This window comes from Ictalurus punctatus, chromosome 28 (assembly GCF_001660625.3).
Source record: "Ictalurus punctatus breed USDA103 chromosome 28, Coco_2.0, whole genome shotgun sequence".
NCBI lineage: Eukaryota > Metazoa > Chordata > Actinopteri > Siluriformes > Ictaluridae > Ictalurus > Ictalurus punctatus.
This window is the reverse complement of record NC_030443.2, coordinates 4,759,949-4,772,542: the sequence shown is the minus strand read 5'-3', so window position 1 is coordinate 4,772,542 and position 12,594 is coordinate 4,759,949. Positions and strand designations below refer to the sequence as shown.

The window sequence follows — 12,594 nt, the reverse complement described above, 5'->3', positions numbered from 1 at the left end:
GGAAACTGACCATAAGGCTCTATAGTAATAGCAGATAGCAGAATTACGCAGTGGTACTTGGCCATGCAGCCCTTTTGATTTATTGTCCAGTATGCTCCAGGTGAAGCTAATGCTACGGGTGATTTCTCGCTGTGTCAGTGAGGTTCTGCGGGGGGGTGATGGCAAATGATGTGGCCACACAGTAAGACAGTAACTAAACACACGTACATACATCCTTCTGTTTTGTTTGCACGTTTGTTTGCACGTCTGTCTTTTAATGTTTCATGATTAAAAGTGTTGCAGTTCACGCCATAATATTTCATAATGACAGACACAGATTTGGGTTTGGTGTCACTATTTTATTTCCAATTTGTATTTTCATGCCACATTTGACCACCTGCAAGTTTTTACAAAATATGGGAACGCCGTCTAACCTCTGCTTGTTTCAGTGGAAGCGATAGTTAAGCAGCTCCTCAGGCTGGAGTTTTGCTGCTTGGTCCCATCTGGGCATGCTCAGAACAGCTGTAGACCACTCTGCTGGAGTGTGGCTACATGCACCAGAGCAGTCAACCTACGAGAGAGGAAACCAGATTCACTAAAGAATGTAAATTCACTAAGACTCTATGATATACAGTCAGTTTTCAGGCATTTTTCTTGGGTAATGGTAAAAGGAAGTCGGTGGACAGCGTGAGGACATTCATGGTTGAGCTTGTGTACCTGGCTCTGCCTGATCCACTTCTGGTCTAGAAGGTTGCCCTGTTTCTCACACAGCACCAGAGCTTCCTTGAAGAGGTCCTGCGCCAGCGTTTTCCTTCCAGTCAGGTGGTGCAGGTAAGCATTCAGGTGCAACACACGTGGGGTGAAGATGTGACTTTTTCCAAAACGTGTGAAGTCTGAAGAGAGCTGTGTGAGAAAATACGGCATGTTACATCATGTATATAGTGATTGAGGTAATGTTTATGTAGTGTAGAAGCTATATCGTAAAATATTACACATACACAGTAGTTCTTTATCACGTATGGACCAAGTTTGGAAAAACTCTCCAGACAGGTTCACATTAAAAGTGTATTATCTGTTTTTGCTTCAGTTCCGCTCATTTAAAAAAAAAAAAAAAAATCTGAATTAAAGCTTTAAAAAAACCTTTTGTGCTCTTTTAAGGGTAATCCTTCTTTGACGGTTGCAATCAATCAGTTCTTTCCTGAAGAGTAGGATGCTGCACTCCAGGAGCATGACCCCACCACTACTGATAGACTCAATGAAGGTTGGAATCCAAGTGTACAATTTATACGCCTTATCAAAGAAGACAGCAAATATCTCCCAATTTTCCAGCCGTGCATACCTGAACACACACACACACACACGCTTACAGAGCCAGTATTTTAGTCTTACACCAATCCTGAATGCTATCTTACATGTGACTGAGAGTCATATATGGTAAAGTTACTCTATGTGACTGAGAGCAACGTCTCACCACAGAGCCACTGCAGAGTAAAGATGCAGCATCAGACTCTTATCAGCTTCCAGGTTGGCATCTGACCGAGACTCTTCCACAAAAGCCAAACACTCCTCGAATGGTCTGAATACAAATCCTGAACCAAACAAGGACAAAACGGTTCGTGCTGGACAGATTTCAGATAATTATTTTCAGGTCGGTTTACTGTTTATCCATAAACATAACAGCTAAAAGTTGATTTGACCATGGACAGGGATGGGCTGAACTTATGATACATGGGTCTGAAATATGTATTTAAATTACACAACAGTATTTCTAAAATTCGTACTTGAAGATTGTAGAATAGAAAAATACTGATCTAATTTTTCTATTGCAAAATGTAATACATAGATTTTATTTTGCTCCATTACGAATTTTTTCCCATTGCTGTTCACGTGTAACAGAATAATAATCATGGATCTTCCCATGACTGACAGAGTGCATACCAGCATACAGAAAGAAGTTCATGCAGGCAGCATAAAACCAGCCCTTTGCTATGCTGCTTGACATTTCTTTGCTCAGAGTCTGGATCTGCTGCACACTCTCGCTGTATCTGTACACATTGACACATACACACACAGTCACATGTTCTGCATCATCAGGTATAATTGTTTCAAGCAATAACTGAAGCAACACCAACCCATACCCACCTGTCAGTGAGGAGCAGAGGCAGGTGTAATGCAGCTGTGGTCCTCACGTCCAAACCGGGTATGTTCTGGACTTCACACAGCTGCTGAGCTCGAATAGCTGTCGAACGCATACCACCACAAACTTAGTCTTGTTCTTTCATATACACATTAGGAAACTGAGCCTTTAAGAAGGACACGTCTACATACTGCACTCGATTGACTGCTCCAGGTCCCCTGTGCACATTTTAACGACGGCAAGGGTTTGAGTCAAGTGGCTTATCAGCCTCCGTCCCCCAGGGTGGTCTGAAAGGCTGGCACAAGTTCTGTACAGGAAGGCTTCGAGACGCTTGCACTCGCTCTTCTCGCCTGTAAACTGACTGTATTTGAGATAGTCGATGGCGGAGTAGACGATCTGCAGATACACAATCACACGACTTGTTATTCTTGTCCGTGTCATGGGCATCACAATCTAGTCATGAATGGCCACAAGACTTTAACAAACCTGAAGGAAAGCACAAATCTTTAAAAGATCATGGCTGTCTGAGATCTGTGTTTAACAATCTAGGTTCATACATTAAAAGGTATAATAAGGGACTGAAGTTAACTAAAAGCAAATAATACAAAAAACATGTCCTCCATTAAATATGATTGGTCACACTTTTAATAAGACTCTTTCTCTGCTCTGATTCACCTTTCTCTGTTTTCCTTTTCTGTGATTAATCTGTGGAATCATAATTAAAATCAGACTCATGTCCGCATGTCTTAATCCTGTTGAACTTTGACACTGACCTTGAACGGACTGGTACTCTGGAAGGCAAGATTGATTTCCATGGTGATGGCCAGCGATGCACACCTGAGCCGGCCACGCATGCAATTGATTTTCCAAAGGAAAGACAGACAATTGATGCATTCATGTAGACGCTCTAGCTTTCTTTCCCTACACACACACACACACACACACAGACACACACACACACACACACACACAGAGACACACACAGACACAATCATCTTATAAAACGTTCTGCATTCTGACAGTCTTCATTTCTTGTGCAATGATAACATGAATAGACTCATACCTTGGGATCTGGAACTGTTTGGACCGATAATGGAGTTTCTTCAGCTTCTCGTATATGAGCTTAAAGGATTGTGCAACAGAACTGCGAGGCAGATTGCAGTTCAGGATCTTCAAGGCGTTCTTAAAATTCTCCTCTGCCTCCAGAATTTTCCCTGCTCTAAACAGAATCTGGGAGAAATTAAGACATAATGAAGACCTGTTTGTATTTGCCAAGTTATATTTGCACTTTGGATTTGCATTCGAGTCTTGGATACCCAAGTCTTTACATACCTCTCCTGTGAGCCGATGCATAAATACTTGATGAAAGTCATCGATATATTGGGAAGGTCTAAAGGCTGATGGAAATGCAGGCTTGCCTTTTTTTATATTTTCCGGAAAGTGCCTGGCCTTAGTCAAATACTGCAACGCCTGCAACAAGACACACTTTCTCACAGTCATGTGTAATGATCACAACTAGGTCAGTTATACAGTTAAATAAGCAGTTAGACTACACACATACCCTATCATAATTCTGAAGATATACAAAGGCAGCTGCACTCTCCACCAGGTAGTAAAATGTCTTGGACACGCATCCTGAAAGCCACCAGTGTTTCAGTGTAGGGATGAGTACTGTCTCCACTAGCTGAGCACACCAGCAGCTGCCTGCAGTCGTCCTATCACGCGCTTCCGTCAGTACTGACATCACCTTGCCCAGGAAGTTCTCTGTATCATTACTGCATACATACACACAAGCAATGTTACTCCCTGTATATGGTGAGGTTACATTACAGCAATGCATCCATCAGATTTATCAGCATCTGTACATAAGCTCTGAATCATGATCACATCTTTATAATAAATGTTTTGTCTATATCAATGCAATCACTGTATCCTCACCCATTTCCTTCAGTTGTGTACACCTTATTTCGAGAGCACATCCCTACATAGAAAAAACACTTATTTTACAATTTCTACACTCTTTTCTCACAGTGTTTATAAACATAAGCTGACCTCAATAGAGTTCTTGAGTGTGTGTGTCTACAGTATATTTGCATGTTTAGAACGGTAATGAATAAGAATTAACTTGTTCACAATAGGACCTGACCAACTAATTGGCTTGCTGATAAAATTGGCTGATGTGGCTGATACGGTTCAACAAAATGGTCAGTATTGGTGAAAATCTGGTATTGGCCAACATTGTAACCAATCTGAAGGTTTAAGCATTTGATATATGTTTGTATGAATTAGGCCCTGGAATGGAAGTCAAGATTTCAATCTCTGACCTTGGCTACGAAAGATCTCATAATGCCGTATTGCCTTGTAGATCTCTTGGAGATGCTCGCTATTGTCATCTATGACCACTTCCTCTTCGAACTGGAAACTCCTGGCGTTGCACTTGCTGCAGCGGTAGGTCTTTTTCATCAGGAATTCGGCACGGCCACTGTGGTAACCGTCGAATTGATTGCAATAGATTAAATCCACATATGTCTCCATTTCACCCTTGGTGCAGAAACTCATCTGCCGACACGTCCACACAGGATCCACTGAGAACCAAATGAACTCTGAGAGAGAAACAGTTTAAGTGTTTAAGTGCACTGTTCAGTATTACAGAAGAGTTACATTTAGGGTTGTTAAGTGATTACAGTACAATCACAAGGATTTCGTGATGCTGATCAGGATTAACAACAATTCTTTATTTGCTCAAAATTGTGCCATGCTTTGGAAACGTAAATGTTATCCAGTGATGTCAAAAATGATCTTTGATCAAACATTAATTTTTGTAATCCATGTTTTCATAAGAACGAGTCAGTGAAGTATGTTGAGAGAACTAGAGTTGTAAATCACCTTTATTATTACCAGTAAAACATCAGTTCAATAGCACAAAAAAACCCCCCAAACAAACATACTTTTCATCCTGTTCCATCGGCAAAATACAGAATATTGTCTTCAACCTTTCACAATCTCTCTTCAAACGTCAATATGCTTTCAAATTCCAAAAAAAGATATCCCATTGCGGAACATAAGTCGTTTGAACACATTGACTAAATTACAATCATTTCCAACATTGATTTTCTGTTTCCCACTTTAATTTTTGCCTGACCCAATACAAAGTTTATCAAACGGCCCTTCATTTGTTTCCTTTGTAATATTTAAAGTCAAAAATGAAAAGAAGCATGGTAAACATTTCATTAAAAGACTTTCACAAGACTTTGATTACAAAACAAAACACATTTATCTTGTACAGAATGATTTAAAACAGATTAAAAAAAAAATCATTAACAGTCATAACACCAAGCAAAATGCTACACTGCAGACCTCCAAGAAACTTGGCATGAATTCCATGAGCACGCACCATTGGTTTAAAATTTGAAGTTCCACATACATGAATCCTCCAAGGAGCATTAAAATGTATCAGACTTTCTTTATTTAACTGCTTTACACATATTTAATACAATGATTAGCCTCCGATTGATGTTAAACTCCAGTCAATTAAATTATTTGAAACAGCTAATGGACAATTAACTTCTACATCCGGCAAATCTGGAGAGATATTTAGACCTGGAAAATTATGCTCGGCATCTAGGCTGAAGTGTGCAATTAAGCAGTTGTGTAAAAGACTCATTCCATCTTCAATTAAAAGACTTCAACATCTTTCCAATAAGTGTCCAACTGTCCCTATAGACTGAATGCCTAGTCTCTGGGTTATTATTAGACTATTATCCAATGCCACCGAGCTAGGTCAACGAGATCCTATATTGTGATTGCGTGCGTATTTATTCATTTCTGTCCAATCCATGTTTCACAAGATAAATCCAAACACACTCCATTGATCAGAGGCTCCTTCAAGAAACAGTACACAATTTGTAGACCTCGAGACTTTAACCACACTCTAGTCTTTTTGAATGCTCATAAAATTTGGAAACTACTTTAATATTTACCCTTTTAGAGTCAGTCCAAAAGAAATTCTTCCCAAAACCTAATCCCCCAACCACACATACAAGGAGACAAACTATTTGTGCCCATGATAAATTCTGATACAATTTCTTAAACTGCAATCTAAAAGCAGCTCTTCAGGTTTGCAACATGTATTAACCCTTGACCCACTTCCTCTAATGGCAAATACAGCACACTGTTTGGAATCCAATGTAGTTTTCCCACAAAAAAAATAAAATAATAATAATTGTTTTAACTTTTTCAGGAAGACCCACTGAAGGCTCTAAAACTGCCAAATAATACCACAAAACAGATGCAAGTAAATTATTGATACGAATTCTCCCCCTACAGGAAATCTTTTGGCAAAAACCATTTCCACTTTCCAATTCGTCCTTGCGAATCTGTTAGGTATACAGTAAGACTGGTCCGTATGTATGATCTGCCTGAAATCTTCTTTCAACCTAGTGGCCAAAGCCTTTGGTAAGATTTTACAATCAGCACACAATAAAGCCTCTGACCTCCGGTTCTTGATCTCTTTCAGATCACCTTTCTTGGGAGTAAAGTTAGGACTGTGTGGCACAACTCAGTGGCAGCTTTCCTCCTGGCAGACTGTCATTTATGACTTTGTGAAGTGAGTTTTCCGTATACCAAGCGTTTGTTCTCGGTTCATGTGTTATTGTTTTGATCTCGTTCTTGGTTCTGGTTTTGCCTCGTTTATGCTTGTTTGCCAATCACCTGACCCATTTCCTGTTTTGTGACCACGCAATTGTCTGATGATTTGGACTGGTCTGCCTGCCTCTCTTCAAATAAAAGCTCTTTTCTGCACTTGCGTCCATTCTATCGTCCATTACGTTTATTACGTGACAACAACTGACAAATCAGAGGACTCTCTAACTTTCTGAGCCTGAAAACTCATCTGTACCAAGTTCTCCCTCCTCAAATTTTGAACTGAACATTGAGATTGATTTTTTTCTTCCATTTCTCATCTATTAAATTTCCTCTTAGTTGCTGGCATTTTAAAAACTGCTTCATCCTCCCTGAAAAGAGGAAAAGAACAAGCCTGCATCATCTACATCTATACCAACATTGTCCTGTTTTCCCACATATTTTTCCTTTGATTTCATTCAACACATCCTTCTTGGTTCCTTTCTTCTTCTTCCTGCACTTGCCTCAATACGATTAGTCACCGTTTCCCCTTCATCAACTTTTTCTTCACTATTTTTACGTCTTTTAACTTCCTCTATCTTTCTGTCAGCATTATAACCTTGAGGTTGTGTTTCTTTATCAGGACAAGAATGCATCAAATCCCCTTCTCTACCACACAAAACAATTTAGTTTCAGTAGTCTACACAAAAAAAACAAACACGTAATCGAAATGATTGACCTTAAACTTGAGAGCGATATTAAAATCCTCTGTCATTCCTCAAAAGCACATGTATTTGTTTTCTAAACAAAACCACATGTTTCAGCAATGGAGACTCACAACCTAAAACTATTTGGCTATATCCCTCCGGACAAATATTCAATACTTTGGGCAAACCCAAGAAAAAGACAGAAAAGGATAACAAGCCATTAAAGTTGAGGGGAAAAAAATAAATAAATCACATCCGCTCATAATCTCTTACCTTCGCAGTTGTTCTTGCAGTAACAGGAATTGGTTGATGAGATGTTCCTGGGCTCTGAGGCACACTTGAAGATGCCCACTCTAAACAGTGATCTCAGGAGGATTATGAGCTTCTGATTATCCCTAGGAGGCATCGTATTCTTCAGCTGCTCAAAGTTGAAGTTGTTATCGGTGAAGGATCCAATAACAGCGGCATATTTCACCACCTCCTTCTCTTCGTACAGCATTGTCCATATGTTAGCCAAAGCTAGACAAGATATAACAAAAAGTAGTAAGTGCATTGCTGAGGTAAGCCTTGTTTAGAAAAAAAGGAATGTGCTTCATTGACGAAAGTTAAACACTCACCCAATCGCCTGGCGTTCATCTCATCAGATGACAATCCAGGTTCAAGAACACACCTGTAATGCAGTACCAGTTCCTCAGATTATTGTTAAATAATCCACTTTTGTATCGGTTGTCACTCATTGTGTTCAGATGATTTCAATCAGTAGAAAAAAACTACAATACAGCACAAAAAAATTAAAATACAATAAAAATAGAACTGTACGCATTTACATCTGATTGGCATCGCCACGATAATACACTTACACAACCTCATGGGTCCAATTTGGAAGCTTAAAGGTTGAAAGAGGCAGCATGGAGTAGTGTTTGGTCGGCTCATCACATGACACAATCCCTGGATTTTTCATCAACAACTTTGCAGCCTCACGCACTTTCTCTCCATACACTGTCACAGAGGGAAATGGTACATTTTTAACAGTTAACAAAATATCAATGTTTAGAGAACACTGAAGTAACGCTGTGTAGGAAAACACTCACCACTGAAACATTCTCTCAAAGGGCTCTTTTCAAACTTGTACTTGACTCTTCCTGTAGCTACGCCTATAGAGATACTCCTATAGGACACAAACAGGACAAGTCGAAATTCTCCAGGTGTGTAAGTGCGTAAAATGATAATGAGGAGTTTGTTTGGGACACTCCATGCTGTGACTTACGAAACACTGTCCATTTGTTGGCAGCATGTATCATGTATCCGCAAGGCAGCCTGCACTGCTTGAGCAGTCTTATCCTGTCTCTTATCCCCAGGTAAGCCAACGGCACACACAAAAATACAGCCCTGAAATCACATGACCGATACAGAGAAATGACTGCATGTGATGTTCCCATTCAGCTTTACAGTGGTAAAAATGGCAGGTGTGAGTTTTCTCTGAAGGCTGATCAAACTTGACCTTATTATTAGTAGGTAAGAATCCATCCATCCATCCATCTTCAACCACTTACTCCTTTTCAGGGTTGCGGGGGAACCTGGAGCCTATCCCAGGGAGCATCGGGCACAAGGCGGGGTACACCCTGGACGGGCTGGCAGTCCATCGCAGGGCACACACATACACCCTCACACACCCATTCTACTGACATTTTAGGTGTCATTTTAGTGACCCCAATCAGCCTACCATGCATGTCTTTGGACTGGGGGAGGAAACCGGTGTACCCGGAGGAAACCCCCGCAGCACGGGGAGAACATACAAACTCCGCACACACATGGCCCCGGCGGGACTCGAACCCCGGACCCTGGAATCACTAAGCCACCGTGCGCTCGAGTAGGTAAGAATCTCGTCATGAAAATAAAACTGTAATTGTGATTGTGACTGTATGTTACTTTATACTTTAAACTCTGTAAAATTATCAACTGTTTACCCAGTTAAATGTCTGTTACTGACTGTAGTAATAATAATAATAATAATAATAATAATAAGCAGAATAATAATAATAAAGTAACCAGGAAAACCTGGAAAACGTACCTCTTCAAAAAAGAAGACATTGCAGATTTTCCCACGGCACCTGAACATCTGCCCTGCAATAGTTTCGCTGACTTCGTGACGATCGAATCTCAGATCCATCTGAGTCAGCACGAATTGCAGATACACAAACATGATGGTGGTAGGCCATATCTCTGGCAGGCCAGGATTGGGGGCTTGCCATTGCTGATTTTCATGTATCTAATAGAAGAAAAATAAATAACTTCGTCCCATTCTCCATTTACACTTATGCTGTAAGTGCAGTTGGAGCACGAAGCAAACACCAAGGTCCAACTCTGACCAAGAATGTGTACTGTACGACCATCTAACATACTAATTCTGATACATTATTGCCTCAAATAGTACTCACCTTGTTACAGGCTGTATGAATCATAAACTCACGGATGAAGGTTTCTCTCTCTTCATTTGTTAATATGTATGTAATTGGATAGTCTAAAGAAATAAAACATGTAAATTGATTTATGTAACAATAGAAATTTACTTATTAAAAGCTGTGTGAAAAAAGTGCCTTACTCTTCATAGGAAAGTGAATGTTGTAACGGCGCAGGTCATCCACTGACATACTTTTCTGTTCCCTGCTGCATAGCAACTGATGTATCAACATTTATATCATTAAGTTAACCTTTAGTTGAACTGAAGAGAAAGGGAACTTAAGGGAAAGGGAATTCAAAAAAGTATGCTAGATGAGGTTTAAGACCAACCTTGACAGCTTCTTCATTTTTAATACTTTTGACAATAAGATTTTGTCTGTCACAGTGCCGCCATGCTTCAGGGCACAAAATGATGTTGCGTCGCTTCAGCAGCACTTCAGCCGATCGTATCTCTTCCACAGCCGGGCCAATGACAGCACAAACCTGACTCTCTTCTTCTCCCAGTCTCATTTTGGTGAACGCCCCAGCTGATAATGCTACCACAAACAAGAACAACATGTAAATATTCTAACAAACATAAAGACACTAAATTATGCATGTAGAACTAAATAAGCACCTATTTTGATATTGTCCACATAGGAATATTTACACCGTTGGACTTTGGACATTTCCAGCATTGTGAAAGCACATCGGATAACATGAGATATGGTGTCACTTATCTGCACGTTCTCCTCCACCCACTCAGCCAGAATAATGTAGTCTGCAGGCAAGATTATGTAACACTGATGTACTGCCATGTGCACAAATATGTTTTGTAACATAACTTTCCAGAGTAAAATAAAGATACCTGTGAAATGCACTATGTAACCGCCTGCAGCATTGACACCTGTAGTGTAGTTCAAACAGACATTACAATCTGCTCAGTTCAAAATGTACTAAGAAATTAGTGCAGGGCAAAAATTCCTAACTTACATGCAACTAGTTTTGTTCTGTGATCGATTGGCCATCTGTAGAATACTGTACAAGAACAATGAGAAGAATAAGATAACAAGAGTACTCCAGCAAAATACATTTCGTACAAAAAACACAGAGTCTAAAACTAATTTGTCTAAAATGGTGGTATTTTCCTGGTAACTAAATAATAGGGTAAATCTACCGTCCGCTGCACTTACTGAAATTAGCACCTGTTACTGGCCATTTTTAGGTGCTAAATATCAAATGACTATTTATATTCAAATTGTAATATTGTCCATTGTTCATGTAGTCAAGTTATGTACTATAGTAAGTAGTGACAATGTAAACAAAGAAACAGTTTATGAAAACTGATTGTTGCTCTTGGGAAGATAGTAAAGATAAGCACACAGCATAAGTGAACAGAAGAGATCAAGTCCCGACCGAATCACCAGTTAGAATTGTAGCTACATGATATTTGTGCAGTTCAGAAAATATTTACACATAAAACAAGCATTTGTTTTAACCAAGTAACCAAGTGGACAGCCAGGGTCGCCAGCTCACAGACCACCTGTAGACAAGTACAGCAAAACACCAGACTTGACTTCTGCAGCACGAATTCCCTCTGATGATAGAACCCTGTACAGCTCAGAACGACTCATTCCTGAATGTAAAATTTCCGCAAGGTTGAAATCCATGTCTAAATTTTCGTTCAGTCCAAACTCACGGTTAATGCAACCACTAACTGTAGAATAACAAACTGTTCTGAAGACAACAAGCTGCCTTCTATATTCCACTTCTCGTCGTGACGTCACAGACCAGCGGCGCGTCCGGCTTTCTTAAAGCGCCGTTTTATTCGCAGTTCCAGTACTTACCTTCAATCGCCTCTAGATGGCGCCTTGAAGCGCACTGATATTTTACTGGAGGAATGAATAAACGTAATATGACTGTAGAAGTTGATGAACGAATTAAATGCTTATTAACTGTTAACACAAATTCACTCTCTGTTTAATAATCACAATTGTATGGCTAATGAGAAGGGAAATAATTTTAATTTTAAAGTTTTTATTTATTTATTTATTTTTTTTATTTTTTTTTACAAACATAGATAAACAAGCAAACAAACAAACATGCAAAGAAAATAAAAGTAAAAAAAGAGAGGGAGGGGTGGCGGGCTGACAGCCTATTAACATAAAATGTCCACATTAGCACATGTGCAGGATTTATATGTTAAAATTCATTCAAACTATTTCCTTTAAAACAGATGTTTCAGGTAGTATCCATTCATGTAGAAATGCATCCTATTTCAACTGCAGATAAGCAGTCATCTTGTCAAATATATATACACAATCCCAATTCCAAAAAGGTTGGGACGTTGTGGAACATGTAAATAAAAGCAGAATGCAATGATTTGCAAAGATCATAAACCCATATTTTTTTTCACAATAGAACAAAGAAAACAAAGTGTTTCAGCTGAGGAAATGTACCATTTTAATGGAAAAATAAGGTAATTTTGAATCTGATGGTAGCAACACACCTGAAAAAAGTAGGGACAGTGCCCTGTTTACCATTGTCTAGCATCACCTCTTCTTTTAACAACAGTTCATATATGTCTGGGAACTGAGGAGACCAGTTGCTGGAGTTTTGGGAGAAGAAGGTTGTCCCATTCGTGTTTGATACAGGATTTTAGCTGCTCAACAGTCCTGGGTCTTTTTCGTATTTTTCTTTCATGATTTGATA

General features: G+C 39.5%; 1 protein-coding gene across 1 annotated transcript; it reads right to left on the bottom strand.

Annotated features, from left to right (window-relative positions):
• Positions 1 to 250: 250 nt before the first annotated feature.
• LOC108260381 (adenylate cyclase type 10) lies at positions 251 to 11,677 on the bottom strand. The gene is made up of 26 exons (XM_017460641.3): positions 11,426 to 11,677; positions 10,876 to 10,920; positions 10,751 to 10,789; positions 10,520 to 10,663; positions 10,234 to 10,439; positions 10,046 to 10,121; positions 9,882 to 9,964; positions 9,515 to 9,712; positions 8,711 to 8,832; positions 8,535 to 8,611; positions 8,304 to 8,442; positions 8,061 to 8,113; positions 7,717 to 7,962; positions 4,441 to 4,719; positions 4,055 to 4,097; positions 3,678 to 3,891; positions 3,449 to 3,586; positions 3,180 to 3,346; positions 2,890 to 3,037; positions 2,308 to 2,512; positions 2,122 to 2,218; positions 1,918 to 2,024; positions 1,451 to 1,568; positions 1,120 to 1,318; positions 697 to 882; positions 251 to 550 (listed from the first exon to the last, which is right to left on the bottom strand). The coding sequence occupies exons 1-26, from the start codon at positions 11,550 to 11,552 to the stop codon at positions 425 to 427; spliced, it is 3,582 nt and encodes a 1,193-aa protein (XP_017316130.1). The 5' UTR covers positions 11,553 to 11,677; the 3' UTR covers positions 251 to 424.
• Between the last annotated feature and the right edge of the window lie 917 nt (positions 11,678 to 12,594).